General features: G+C 37.9%; 1 protein-coding gene across 1 annotated transcript; it reads right to left on the bottom strand.

Annotated features, from left to right (window-relative positions):
* Positions 1-4,695: 4,695 nt before the first annotated feature.
* LOC123514883 lies at positions 4,696-14,752 on the bottom strand. Its single transcript, XM_045273142.1, has 3 exons — positions 14,597-14,752; positions 13,949-14,183; positions 4,696-4,709 (listed from the first exon to the last, which is right to left on the bottom strand). Exons 1-3 carry the CDS (start codon positions 14,750-14,752, stop codon positions 4,696-4,698), a joined length of 405 nt encoding a protein of 134 aa, XP_045129077.1.
* Between the last annotated feature and the right edge of the window lie 835 nt (positions 14,753-15,587).

Below are 15,587 nucleotides of genomic sequence, written 5' to 3'. Positions count from 1 at the left end.
AAAGACTGAGGGAACTGGGGCTGACCACATTAGAAGAGAGAAGAACAAGGGGTGACATGAAAACTATGTATAACTTGGTGAACAAGATTGACATATTGGACAGAGAATTGATAAAGGTGACCACAAGTAATCATCTCCGAGGACATGAAAAAAAACTAATAAAAGACATCTGTTTAAATGACGTGAGAAAGTACAGTTTCCCGCATCATAGTACTGATAAGTGGGATAAACTGAGCAGTGATGTCGTTGATGCGGTGTGTGTAAATCAGATGAAAGAGAGATATGACAGGAGTAAACAAGGAGATAGGATACAGAGAGCTTAGCTCGGGCCCTGTAATACACAAATAGGTAAATACAAATAGGTAAATATACACACACTGTTGATGCCATGCTGTCTAGAAGTTGCTGATCAGCTCCCAGGGAAAGTGCTTCAGCAGGCGTAGGAGCCTGACCTAGACGTATGTACAGTGGGATAAGGAGCCATAGGGTTCTCTTGTCTCCATCAATAAATAAGATTTGGATCGTATAAATGGAAAAATGAAGAGAAACAAAACTGGGTGGCGTAGCCAAACATATGATATAAAAACAAAAGCCATGTTATGATAATCAGCAATTTATTGAAGCACCTGTTAGAATGAGATTGACTAAGGATAATATGGATAAGGTCTTTTCTGAATTTAGAGATGAAAGAGGAAATATGAGGAGGTTGATAAATGTGGAAAGAGAGATAAGGTATTTGAAGGAAGTGAAGTCAAGCTTAATGGACAAGCAGGATAGACTGAAAACAGAAAACACAGAGCTGAGATTGAGATTAGTTGAATGTGAGAAGTTCAGTGTAATCAATCAGGGATTAAAGGAGATACAGGAGATAAAGAAACAAAATGATATACTAAAAGCTATATGTCACAACTACAAAGACTCCTTAAGGAGCCTACAAAAAAAAAAGTACAAGATGGTATTGAGGACAGAGTAGAAATTGGATTAGGTGAAAACAAGCTGAAGGAATTACGAAATGCATAGAAAGAACAGGAAGAGGAATAAGTTAAATTTTCAGAGGTAATAAGGAAGCAAATTCAGGAAAAAGAGAAATGACACTGTTATACAGGTAATAAAGGAGAAAGAAGATCTAATGAGAGATACAGTGGATAAGAGGAAATGTTTTGTGATTTTCAGGATGAAGGACAAAAATTGAAACAAGTTCATGAGAGAGCATGAAGAGAGAGAATTGGCCAAAACTACATGTATTATCAAACAGGTTCAGGACAGCACACAGGAGCTGCAGCAAGGGGTAGAGGAGTTGATTAGGTTGGGAAGATTTAATGAAGGAGGTAGGAGACAAAAGAAAGTGGGAATGAGATTGCAGGTGGCAGTGGAGGAAAGGGAAGTTTGCCAATGGTACTGAACATAAAGATATAGGGATAAAAAGAGATATGAATCTAGACGAGAGGGAAAAAGAGAAAATGCCAAGAAATGAAGCTAAGGAAAAAAACAAGAAAAGGACGGAGATCGAGAAAAAAAAATTCTACTGGAGGGTTCTAGATATGAGACTAAAGAAGTGGTATCTACAGAAGAAGAAGGAGGTCGTGGAAGAGGCAAGAAATCAAGAGTGACCTATACTAATACAGATGGGTTGTTATCCAGCGTGCTGGAGGTTAGGGATTATTTGAATGAGAAAAAGCTGGATGTAATGTGCATCACTGAAACAAAACTAAGAGCCATGTTAACTTTAAAGAGGAGGGATATGATTGCTGGAGAAGAGACAGGAAGGATAAAGAGGGAGGAGTGCTAACAATGGTTCATGATAATATGGTGAGGGGAAGGTGGAAATAATGGGAGTAACAATCAAAACAGAGGAATAAAAAAAAAAAAAAAAAAAAAAAAAAAAAATCAGTTACATATGTGCCACCTAAGACAAATTAATGGGGAACTGAGAAACATAAAGATATCCAAAGAGAGGTGATAAGTGCTTAGATAGATTGATAAGAAGAGATGGAAGAATACTTTTAGTTGAACACTTTAACTGACAAAAAAAAAAAAAAAAAAAAAAAATTTGGAGAGAGATGGAAGTAATGGATAATGCTGGACAATGAAGTGAGGAGGTGTTACAGTTGACTATGGGAAATACAATGGATCAGTGGGTGGAGTCGTCAACAAGGTACAGGGGGGGGAAGAAAAACCATCGTTGCTTGACCTAATATTCACAAAGAATTCAGAGCCCCCTCCCCACAGGCACGTGCACACACAGACCCAAATGGGTGCTTCAGCCCCTGCCCTTTTTGCTCTTGTCAAACAAAGTGCCCTTTTAAGTCCATGTTCTTTTTTAGTGGATTATTAAATTCCTGTTGCACATAGACTACCCTGTTTAGATGAATAGTGTTAGGGTAGAATAAAATAAAAAATAAATATTAGGCCACAGAGAAGCCCTTTACTATTCACGGGCCTACATGTGCCCTTCCAGCAACAGCTTAGCAGCATGCAGCACACCTATACTTCATTGATTGGCAGCCACTAGCTGTCACTGACACATTACCATCTTGACTCTGTCCTAGAGTTAGCCAACAACAATGTTCACACACAGTGTTATTTTCTTTGACAATAAATAGCCTGAAAATAAGTCAGTGCTTTGTTGCTTATAAATTACCTGAAAATAAGTCAGTGTTTTGTTGCTTTTTATAACTGCAGCTGAATTACATGTATTCTAAACATCAGTGTTAAATGTGAATAATCTCATATCAAGTGATATCATAGTATAAAGTTGAGATAATTAGACTTGGTGGACTTGGTCCTTCACTATAGGCTCACTCACCACCAGATCAGATTGTAAATGAAAACCAGTCATCAACATAATCTGATTGTAATGTTAAAAACCACATTATGCATTATAATTAATAAATAAATACTCAAAATATTTTTAGCTCGCGCACTTTATGCACTCGCATGAAATGAATCTACCCTTTCAATACTCTGAGCCCCTGCCCCTCTATAACCCTGTACACGTCCCTGCCCTCCTAGCATACAATACCTTAGTCCAATGGGAAGAAGTGATCATGTGACATTAGAACTGGAAATACAGGAGGAGGATGGGATAGAATACAGAGATGACTACAAAAAAAGAGATTAAATCATGCAAGAATAGATTTTTAAAAATTAAAAAACTTTTTTTACTGATATTGAATGCAGAAACATTTTGTACGAAAGGACAAAACACAGGAAATATTAAACATTCTTAAAGAAATTTAACGAAGGAGGAAAGAAATACATTGACTTTAAAGAGTTAAGAAAAATTAGATGCTTGGTACAATACTAGATGTACAGAAGCAAAAAAGGCAAAGGATAAGGCTTGCAAGAAACTCATAAAACAGAGAAATGACAATAACAGACAGCAATATAAGGATGCAAGAAATTAATATATTAGAGTAAGGAGAGAGGAAGTAAAAGCAAAGACAAAACCAAGCTTTTCTACAAATTTATAAATGGCAAAATGAAAAAACAAGGAAACTATTGAAAAATAATTCAAGGAGGAGAGACATACCAAGCACAGTAGGAAACATGTGAAATAATGAATAAGAGCTTCAAAACTGTGTTTACTGTAGAAGATTTTACAGAACTTAATTGGATTGCCAAGGATTACAGGAAATCACAGTGCACAAAGAGGATATTGGAAGAAATTAGATAATTTGGATGTCAGAAAAGCAATGGGGCTGGATGGTATATAACGCAGGTTACTAAAAAGAATGTAAAGAGCAACTGCTGGATCCAATTTGAGAAATAATTACAAGTTCACTAAATGAAGGGAAAGTTCCACTAGAATGAAAGAGAGCCAATGTAATACTGATATTTAAAGGAGGAAAGACAACTGAACCTCTAAACAACAGACCAGTGTCATTTACAGGTGTTTTTGGGGAAGTTGTGTGAAATAATTATCAAAGAAAAACAAGTTAAATTTCTAGAAGAGGAGCAAGTCATATCAAACAGATAATGTGGGTTCAGGACAGGGAGATCATATTTATCAAACTTATTAAGCTTCTACGCGAGTTATTGCAGGACTTGAAAACAGAGATGAATGGGTATACACAGTATACCTAGATATAAAAACGGCTTTTGATAAAGTCGCTCATGGAATACTACTTTGGAAACTAGAGAACACAGGAGAACTGCGAGGAACCTTGTTAGAGTGGACAAGGGTTTATTTGAAGGACAAGGAAATGAGAACTGTGATCAGGGATACATAGTCATCTAGGGTTAAAGTATCAAGCGGAGTGCTACAAGGGTCAGTGTTAGCCCCCACTATGTTTCAGATTTATGTAAACGACATTCACAATGGGGTAAACAGTTATATTAATTTATTTGCTGATGACGCAAAGTTGCTAGAGTTATCACAAACCAGGAGGACTGTTTGCTGTTACAGAAAGAAATAAACAAAATCTATGAGTAGAGTAAGAAGTGGAAATTGGAATTCAATGCCAAGAAATTTCACATAATGGAAGTAGGAAAGAGCAAAAGAAGACTGGAATGTAACTATCTCATGGGAGAGGAACAAATAATGAAGACTAAATAGGAAAAAGATCTGGGAGTGATTATACAGGAATATTCAAAAGTTAACTTAAGTTCTAAATACATACTACTTTTCTATCCTTTTTTTTATGTAAGAAGGAAAAACTGGCCAAGGCCAACAAAAGTGATTGAACAAAAGGTTCACTGAGATGACCCTGTCCAAAACAGGGTCAGGAGAGTTAGCTAAAAGAATGGGATGAATGTATTGAAAAATTCCTCTTAAATTAACTCAGGTCTTAGGTAGATGGAAATATAGAAACAGGTAGGAAATTCCATAGTTTACCAGAGAAAAGGATGAATGTTTAGTGAGTACTGGTTAACTCCTGCATTAGAGAGGTGAACAGAATAAAGGTAAAATAAGTAAGAAAATCTTGTGCAGCGAGACAGCAATTTTTCTCTCAACTTAAATTCATACTTAACATAGCCTGTTTTCATGCTATACATAATAGAGAGGTAGCCCACAAAAGGTACTTGAACATTCCATCATCTGAATCATGTGTCCTTTATATTTCTGCTCAGAATTCCAAGGAAAACCAGCATAATATCTTATGCCCCTCAAACTGGCAGAGGCAAAATGCTAAAAGCATCTCCACTCTAGGGATGCTGAATAGGGTTTGGAGAAATAGGACAAGATACAGATATAATGTAACCTCAGTTTTCAAACTTAATTAGTTCTTGAATGCCATTCGTCAACCAAAATGTTTGAAAACCGAAACCATTTTCACTATAGGAAACAGATTAATCTGTTCCTGGAACCTAAAGTTGTGTTTCAGAGAGCGACTCAGCACACACCCCGCATTCCCTGTACCACTTATCTAGATATTCATTTTATTGTTATTATTATTATTATTATTATTATTATTATAATTATTATTATTATTACTATTGTTATTGTTATTTTTTTTTTTTTTTTTTTACTATTGGAAGTGTCATTCCTATGAATCAAAGGCTCCTATGTTGGCTATTTTTTTCTCAAGTACAGGCAACCCCCCTTAACGAACAGGTTACGTTCCTAAAAAAACGTTCGTTAAGCGAATTTTCATCAAGTGAACCAATTATAACAAGTTTGATTTGAACTTCCATTGAGAGTAAACAAAGCAAGAGTGCATCATAGTACAGTAAAAGATTTAATGAAAGCAAAAATTATGAAGTTAAACATTTAACCAGTTTAATTTAAGACAAAGTCATTATAATGTACACTAATGTATGTATGTAAGTAACTTTATAATGTTGATGATCTTAAATTTATGAAGGGAGGGAGAGTGGAGCGGGAAGAACACTAGCCAGCAACCTGTGGAATGTAAACAAAGGGTGCATCATTGTATTGCATACAAAACTTATGTACCATATTTCCACAAGGCTTTCCATTTTATTCATTGCAGAGTCACGAGTTTGGGTGGTTCTTATAGCTTGCAAGGAAGATACACTCTCACAAGCCTTCTTAATAGAATCTGCTGATTTGAAAATAGTAGAGATAGTAGATGGAGTCAAGCCATGGTGGCAAGCAATGCTATTAGTTTTCTGGCCTCTCTTGTGTCTATGAATAATATCCAGCTTTACTTCGAGGGTAAGAAACTTCCTGGTCTTCTTAGCAATGCTAGGCGACATTGCAGGACTGGTTGCAGGGCGTTTTGGTGGCATGTTGAGTGAAGGAAGACGAGCTACTGCTGGATGCTGTTATTATTATGAACTAAAAGTGAGTGGTGCGCGTTTTGTCCACGAGAGGCGCTGGTGTATTCAAAAGCCTGCCGGCTTGCGTGATACAGCAGGGCTTTCAAACTTGGAAAAAATTACCTGGATAAAATTTCATTAAAGCAAGTTTGGTGTTCGTTATATGAGCAGATGGTAGTAAAAGGAAATGTTTGTTATAGGGAAATTTTGTTGTGTGAATGTTCGTTAATCGAGGGTTGCCTATACTTCCTCCTCCCTCTCTTGACCATGGGGGGATGGGACCCTGAACCTACCTCTCTCTCTCTCTCTCTCTCTCTCTCTCTCTCTCTCTCTCTCTCTCTCTCTCTCTGTGTGTGTGTGTGTGTGTATTTACCTAATTGTATTTACCTAATTGTAACATACGGGAAAAGAGCTATGCTCGTGTTGTCCCGTCTCCATATCTATTAATGTCCAGCTTTTTCTTAAAATCATGAATATTCCTTGCGTTGACCACTTCCACGTCTAAACTATTCCATGCTTCCACCCTTCTATGAGGAAGCTATATTTTTCACATCTCTCCTATAAGTGGCCATTTTTAGTTTTTTCCCATGCCCTCTCGACATTCTTTCATTCCACATACACAGATCTTCCCTATCCATTTTTTCCATGCCAATCATCACTCTGTATATTGCTATCAGGTCTCCCCTTTCTCTTCTGTTTTCCAGGGTCGGAAGTTGCATTCTTTTCAGTCTGTCTTCATAAGTCAAATCTCTTAAGTCAGGCACCATTTTTGTTGCAGCCCTCTGTACTTTCTCTAGTTTCCTTATGTGTTTCTTTAAGTTCGAGCCCACTGTATTGTTGCATATTCAAGCCTCGGTCTTATCATTGCAGTAATTATTTTCTTCATCATTTCTTCATCTAAATATCTGAACGCCACTCTTATGTTCCTCAATAAGTTCAATACTTCTCCAATTATTTTGTTTATATGTCTCTCTGGCGATAGGTCATTGGTAATTGTCACCCCAAGGTCTTTTTCTTCATGACTGGTTTTATGTCTTCATTTCCTATCTTGTACATACTCCTGATTCTTTTTTCACTCTTGCCAAACTCTATTTTCTTGCATTTTGTCGTGTTGAACTCCATTTGCCATGTACAGCTCCATTTCCATATTCTGTCCAAGTCTTCCTGGAGTAGTTCGCAATCTTTGTCACATCTCACTTTTCTTAACAATTTTGCATCGTCTGCAAATAGGCTCACATAACTGGACACCCCATCCACCATGTCATTTATGTAGACCGCGAACATTACTGGTGCCAACACTGATCCCTGTGGAACTCCACTCTCCACCAATCCCCATTCTGATGGTCTGTCCTTAATTATTGTTCTCATTTCTCTTCCTACTAAAAGTCTTCCATCCATTTTAGTAAACTGCCATGCACTCCTCCTACCATTTCAAGTTTCCAGATCAGTCTCCGGTGTGGTACCTTATCAAAGGCCTTTTTTAAATCCAGATATATTCCATCAGCCCAACCATCTCTTTCCTGTATTACATCTATCACCCTCGAATAGTAACATATCAGGTTTGTCGTGCATGAACGCCCTTTTCTAAAACCAAATTGACACTCACAAAGTATGTCATTTTTCTCCAAGAAGTCTGTCCATCTATTCTTCACCACCCTCTCACAAATCTTAGCTACCACACTTGTAAGTGACACTGGTCTATAGTTCAATGGGTCTCTCTTGTTACCTGATTTATAAATTGGGACAATGTTAGCTCTTTTCCAGTCTTGGGGCACTACACCTTCCCTTAATGAGGCATCAATTACTTCACAAACTTTTTCTGCCAGTTGCTCCTGCATTCTCTTAAAATCCATCCTGATACCCCATCAGGTCCCACAGCTTTTCTCACTTCTAGACTCCCCATCATATTCTTGATCTCCTCCACAGTTACTTGAAACTCCTTCATAATCCCTTTCTGTTCCATTACCAGTGGTTTGTCAAAAGCAGTCTCCTTTGTGAATACCTTCCGAAAGCATCCATTCATAGCCTCTGCCATTTCCCTGGGATCCTCACTGCAAACTCCATTTACTTCTAAACTTTCAATACTTTCTCTATTTTTGATGTTGTTGTTCACATGTCTGTAAAAAAGCCTTGGTTGGTCTTTACATTTATCAATTATATCCTTTTCTTGTTTCTTTCTTTCTTCTCTTCTAATCAACACATATTCATTTCTTGCTCTTTTGTAACTTTCCCACTGCTTAATCCGTCTTTTCCTTCTCCACCTCTTCCATGCATCCTCTTTTCTTGTTCTAGCCTTTTCACATCTATCGTTAAACCAGTCCTGCTTTCCAACTTCTCTATGTTGTCTTATTGGTACAAATTTTTCTCACCTTCTTTGTATATTTTTATAAATTCCTTCCACTTTTCATTTGCTCCTTAGCACTCTTGAATTTCATCCAATTTGTCTCTTGAAAGAATTTCTTTAGGTTTCCAAAATCTGTCTTGGCATAATTCCATCTTCCCACTTTATATTCTTCATTTCTTCTAGATTTCTCTTCATCTATCACCTTGAACTCCAAAACTGCATGATCACTCTTTGCTAAAGGGCACTCCACCCTCATCTCCTCAATGACCATTGGCTCTGTACTAAAGACCAAGTCCAGTCTTGACGATGCTCCCTCTCCTCCAAACCTAGTATCTTCTTTGACCCACTGAGTTAACACATTTTCCATTGCCAGTGTCAATAGTGTATTTCCCCATGTTGTCTCTGATCCCTCCATTGACCAGTCCTCCCAACACACCTCTTTACAATTAAAATCTCCCATCATTATAGTTCGTTCACAGCCAACATTTCTTCCAGACATGTTCCTGTATCTCTTATCATTTCTTCATATTCCTGTACTGACCATGCATTTGTCTTAGGTGATACGTACACCACTATGTAGTGCCTCTTTTTTCCTTCATTAGTTTCTGCTCTGATCTTTAGCACTTCTGCCTTTCCCATACCTTCTTTCACTTGATCCACCTTTATATCTTTTTTAACCAGCAACATCACTCCTCCTCCCATCTTACCTACTCTATTTCTTTTCCAAACATTATATTTCCCTTCTCCAACCATCATCAGATCTTCTCCCTCTCTCAGTTTTGTTTCAGTAAGACCCACAATATCTGGGTTCTTATCCCTCAAGTAATCGTCGAGTTCTAAAATCCCCGATATCACTCCATTTATGTGTGTGTGTGTGTGTGTATTTACCTAATTGTATTTACCTAATTGTAACATACAGGAAAAGAGCTATGCTCGTGTTGTCCCGTCTCCATATCTATTAATGTCCAGCTTTTTCTTAAAATCATGAATATTCCTTGCGTTGACCACTTCCACGTCTAAACTATTCCATGCTTCCACCCTTCTATGAGGGAAGCTATATTTTTTCACATCTCTCCTATAAGTGGCCATTTTAGTTTTTTCCCATGCCCTCTCGACATTCTTCCATTCCACATACACAGATCTTCCCTATCCATTTTTTCCATGCCAATCATCACTCTGTATATTGCTATCAGGTCTCCCTTTCTCTTCTGTTTTCCAGGGTTGGAAGTTGCATTCTTTTCAGTCTGTCTTCATAAGTCAAATCTCTTAAGTCAGGCACCATTTTCGTTGCAGCCCTCTGTACTTTCTCTAGTTTCCTTATGTGTTTCTTTAAGTTCGAGCCCACTGTATTGTTGCATATTCAAGCCTCGGTCTTATCATTGCAGTAATTATTTTCTTCATCATTTCTTCATCTAAATATCTGAACGCCACTCTTATGTTCCTCAATAAGTTCAATACTTCTCCAATTATTTTGTTTATATGTCTCTCTGGCGATAGGTCATTGGTAATTGTCACCCCAAGGTCTTTTTCTTCATGACTGGTTTTATGTCTTCATTTCCTATCTTGTACATACTCCTGATTCTTCTTTCACTCTTGCCAAACTCTATTTTCTTGCATTTTGTCGTGTTGAACTCCATTTGCCATGTACAGCTCCATTTCCATATTCTGTCCAAGTCTTCCTGGAGTAGTTCGCAATCTTTGTCACATCTCACTTTTCTTAACAATTTTGCATCGTCTGCAAATAGGCTCACATAACTGGACACCCCATCCACCATGTCATTTATGTAGACCGCGAACATTACTGGTGCCAACACTGATCCCTGTGGAACTCCACTCTCCACCAATCCCCATTCTGATGGTCTGTCCTTAATTATTGTTCTCATTTCTCTTCCTACCAAAAGTCTTCCATCCATTTTAGTAAACTGCCATGCACTCCTCCTACCATTTCAAGTTTCCAGATCAGTCTCTGGTGTGGTACCTTATCAAAGGCCTTTTTTAAATCCAGATATATTCCATCAGCCCAACCATCTCTTTCCTGTATTACATCTATCACCCTCGAATAGTAACATATCAGGTTTGTCGTGCATGAACGCCCTTTTCTAAAACCAAATTGACACTCACAAAGTATGTCATTTTTCTCCAAGAAGTCTGTCCATCTATTCTTCACCACCCTCTCACACATCTTAGCTACCACACTTGTAAGTGACACTGGTCTGTAGTTCAATGGGTCTCTTCACAAACTTGTTACCTGATTTATAGATTGGGACAATGTTAGCTCTTTTCCAGTCTTGGGGCACTACACCTTCCCTTAATGAGGCATCAATTACTTCACAAACTTTTTCTGCCAATTGCTCCCTGCATTCTCTTAAAATCCATCCTGATACCCCATCAGGTCCCACAGCTTTTCTCACTTCTAAACTCCCATCATGTTCTTGATCTCCTCCACAGTTACTTGAAACTCCTTCATAATCCCTTTGTGTGTTGCTATGTGTGTGTGTGGGTTGCTTCATCTAGATATACGAACGCCACTCTTATGTTCCTCAATAAGTTCAATACTTCTCCAATTATTTTGTTTATATGTCTCTCTGGCGATAGGTCATTGGTAATTGTCACCCCAAGGTCTTTTTCTTCATGACTGGTTTTATGTCTTCATTTCCTATCTTGTACATACTCCTGATTCTTCTTTCACTCTTGCCAAACTCTATTTTCTTGCATTTTGTCGTGTTGAACTCCATTTGCCATGTACAGCTCCATTTCCATATTCTGTCCAAGTCTTCCTGGAGTAGTTCGCAATCTTTGTCACATCTCACTTTTCTTAACAATTTTGCATCGTCTGCAAATAGGCTCACATAACTGGACACCCCATCCACCATGTCATTTATGTAGACTGCGAACATTACTGGTGCCAACACTGATCCCTGTGGAACTCCACTCTCCACCAATCCCCATTCTGATGGTCTGTCCTTAATTATTGTTCTCATTTCTCTTCCTACCAAAAGTCTTCCATCCATTTTAGTAAACTGCCATGCACTCCTCCTACCATTTCAAGTTTCCAGATCAGTCTCTGGTGTGGTACCTTATCAAAGGCCTTTTTTAAATCCAGATATATTCCATCAGCCCAACCATCTCTTTCCTGTATTACATCTATCACCCTCGAATAGTAACATATCAGGTTTGTCGTGCATGAACGCCCTTTCCTAAAACCAAATTGACACTCACAAAGTATGTCATTTTTCTCCAAGAAGTCTGTCCATCTAGTCTTCACCACCCTCTCACACATCTTAGCTACCACACTTGTAAGTGACACTGGTCTATAGTTCAATGGGTCTCTTGTTACCTGATTTATAGATTGGGACAATGTTAGCTCTTTTCCAGTCTTGGGGCACTACGCCTTCCCTTAATGAGGCATCAATTACTTCACAAACTTTTTCTGCCAATTGCTCCCTGCATTCTCTTAAAATCCATCCTGATACCCCATCAGGTCCCACAGCTTTTCTCACTTCTAAACTCCCCATCATGTTCTTGATCTCCTCCACCGTTACTTGAAACTCCTTCATAATCCCTTTCTGTTCCATTACCAGTGGTTTGTCAAAAGCAGTCTCCTTTGTGAATACCTTCCAAAGCATCCATTCATAGCCTCTGCCATTTCCTGGGATCTTCACTGTATACTCCATTTACTTCTAAACTTTCAATACTTTCTCTATTTTTGATGTTGTTGTTCACATGTCTGTAAAAAAGCCTTGGTTGGTCTTTACATTTATCAATTATATCCTTTTCTTGTTTCTTTCTTTCTTCTCTTCTAATCAACACATATTCATTTCTTGCTCTTTTGTAACTTTCCCACTGCTTAATCCGTCTTTTCCTTCTCCACCTCTTCCATGCATCCTCTTTTCTTGTTCTAGCCTTTTCACATCTATCGTTAAACCAGTCCTGCTTTCCAACTTCTCTATGTTGTCTTATTGGTACAAATTTTTCTCACCTTCTTTGTATATTTTTATAAATTCCTTAGTGTATTTCCCCATGTGTGTGTGTGTGTGTGTACTAAACACTGACCATGCATTTGTCTTAGTTAAGGGGATGGAAAAATATCAGTGATTTTGCCTCATCTCATTGGTTATTGTCCTGTAAAACCCGCGATGCACAAGAATCACTGTATTTTTATTAAAATATTATGACCTAAAATGAAATAAAATAAATGAATTACATTAAAGGGATTAGAATGCATATGTATGAAATGAGAATTCACTTTACTTTGTAACACCAAAACAATGTTTTTACGCGACTTCTTTATATGCATATACCATAAAAAATAATAAGTTTCTTTTCTGACAACTGGATTAGCAGCACTTAGAAACAAGACAAACCAAATAGTTTTCAAAATGTTTTTCTTCTTAATTTTCCTAGCTTTTTTCAACAATAATCTAAGATACTGTTGTGAATTTGACTTTATTTTGTAAAAATACAACTTGAAACAAAGATAACACATGTAATTATTCACCAATAATTAAACAATTATTTGGGGATGAATTTTTTTATAATATCTATATTGACTGTACAGTAATAGTAAATACATCGGAGTTCACACCATATTTTCTCAAAACTACTATACTGTGTTAACCTCTTCACTCTGGGAAACAGAAAACGACTCTTGGTGCCAAATCTGGCCCTGGTGGGGTCTCTCTCTCTCTCTCTCTCTCTCTCTCTCTCTCTCTCTCTCTCTCTCTCTCTCTCTCTCCACCACAGAAATAATGATGATGGTAAGTAATTTTTCATAATAGGTATGTACAATACAAAATACACCCACACAAATTTTAGAGAAAAAAAGAATTATATACTACTTTCTCAAGGCCATATTCTAAACATGATGAATGAGAAAAAAATGTTCCTTTTCATGGTAAACTAATCTATTCGTACCACAATTTTTTTTTATTATTATTTCCAGTATGGCACATCAGTACTTATCCTTACAGTAGAGAATCATACATCTTTACAATAATGATGAAAACTAAGTCTGCCATCATATCATCATCCACACGTAGGTTTGAATCCCATCATGTACTGCCTTGAATTATGCCATCTGTCGGGTGGTTTAAAGTTACCTACATATCACCATTATTTTTCTGATGAACCACATCTCTGCAGTCTCCAGCCTCTTCTTCATTTCCCTGCTAACAGTCCATGTTTCACATCTGTACAACATCACTGACCATATATAGCTCTTCAGGATTCTTAGCTGGATCTCATTGCTCAAATTCCTGTTTGTCGGTATACTTCTCATTTGCCCAAACTGACCTTTTCCCATATCAATTCATGATCTTATTTCCGTATCACATCTACCATCTTCGTCCACCAAGTATGCTTCACTGCCTGATCACCTACATTCACATTCACCCTCAGTTGTTCCTTTCTCTTGGTCACTCCATTCAACTTCTGTTTTACCGATGTTTATCTTCAGTCCAACTCGCCTACATCCCACATCAAATTGATCCACCAATTTTTGTAACTTCTCCTCTGTGTCTGCAATCAATACAGTATCATCAACATATCTTATATTATTTATGTTCATTCCTCCCATCTTCATACCTTCCAAATCTGCCATTTCATCCATGACGGCCTGCAAGTAGAGTGAAAACAGGTCTGGTGACAATATACAGCCCTGTCTCACTCCTCTCTCTATTTTTACCCAGTCACTTTTATCATCTCCAATTCTTACCACAGCTTTCTGTCTCCAGTACAGGTTGGTTATTATCCTTATATCATCCACACCTAGCCTTCTCAGCCTCTCCATCAATACCTCATGATGTACCATATCAAACGCATTTTCAAAATCAACAAAGCATATAAATATCTTTCTGCTTCTCTATGGCTCTCTCTATGAGTGTTTTGAATACAAAAATTTCCATTCCTAGTTCCTTTAATTTTCCTAAAATCAAACTGAGCTCTGTCTGCTATTTCCTCGATTTTTCTCCTCAACCTTTCATCTATCAGCCTCAGTACAATCTTCGCCACCTAGTTCATAATACTTACTGTCCGATGTTTACCACATTCTACTGCTCCTTCTTTTTCCGGTATTACAATGAATTCAGATTCCACCATTCTCTCAGGTATATTTCCTGTGTCGTATATTTTATTTGCAAGCTCTGTGATCTTCTCTACTGCAAAGTCTCCAGCAGCCTCCACCATCTCAACCACCACACCATCACTCCCCTCCACCTTCCTCCACCTCATCCTCCTCACAGCTTTCTCTCCCTCACCTCTCAAGATTGAAGGCCCTGGCTCAATCTCCCCAAGCTCTGGCCTCTCTCTTCTTGTATTTCCATAGAGTTTGCCAACGTATTCCTCCCATCTCTTTAGAACTTCTCTCTCTGTCAAGATGTTACCATTTTTGTCTTTTACTATCATACTCCTGATTGCTCTCCATTTCCCTGTTATTTCTCTGATTTTCTCTGCCATTAGTCTGGAATCTGTCTTTTCCAGCTGTTCCATCTCTTCACACATCTTTCCTAGCCACTCCTCTTTCCTTTCAATACACATTCATTTTATCTTTCTATCCAGTTCTGTGTATCTTTCCTCTGAAGTGTTCTTTACTTTTCTTCTCTCTTCCATTAGGTCCAGAATTTCATCAGTCATCCACACCTTCCTTCCTCTTCTTTTCTCATTCAGAATAATATCTTCTGCTGCACTCACCAGCGCACCTTGCAAAACTCTCCAATTTCTCTCTACTTCCTTATCTTCTGCTTCATCCCACAAAATGCTGTATCTGTTAGACACCTCCACACCATACTGTTCGCCTATTTCTTCATCTCTTCGTAATATATTCCAGTCTTTTCTCACTTTCTTGATTTTCTTATTTCTTTTGAACTTCACTTTCATTTCAGTCACCACCGGAACATGCTCACTTCCTACACCACAGTCTGCTCCCGGATAAGTCTTCACCTGTCTCAAGGTGTTCCTGAACTTTTTATTGACTGTAATATAATCTTTTTGGTTCCTCACTATATCACCCGGACTCCTCCAT

This window comes from Portunus trituberculatus, chromosome 38 (assembly GCF_017591435.1).
Source record: "Portunus trituberculatus isolate SZX2019 chromosome 38, ASM1759143v1, whole genome shotgun sequence".
Lineage (NCBI taxonomy): Eukaryota > Metazoa > Arthropoda > Malacostraca > Decapoda > Portunidae > Portunus > Portunus trituberculatus.
The sequence above is the reverse complement of the archived record's forward strand: the minus strand, read 5'-3'. Positions and strand labels throughout refer to the sequence as shown.

Excerpts from the sequence above, each read along its gene's own strand:
- LOC123514883 (XM_045273142.1), bottom strand. The coding sequence starts at position 14,752 with ATGGTGGAGGCTGCTGGAGACTTTGCAGTAGAGAAGATCACAGAGCTT. Across the intron at positions 14,184-14,596 it reads AATGTGGTAAACATCGGACA|GCCGTCATGGATGAAATGGC; the intron begins GTAAGTATTATG and ends CTCTACTTGCAG.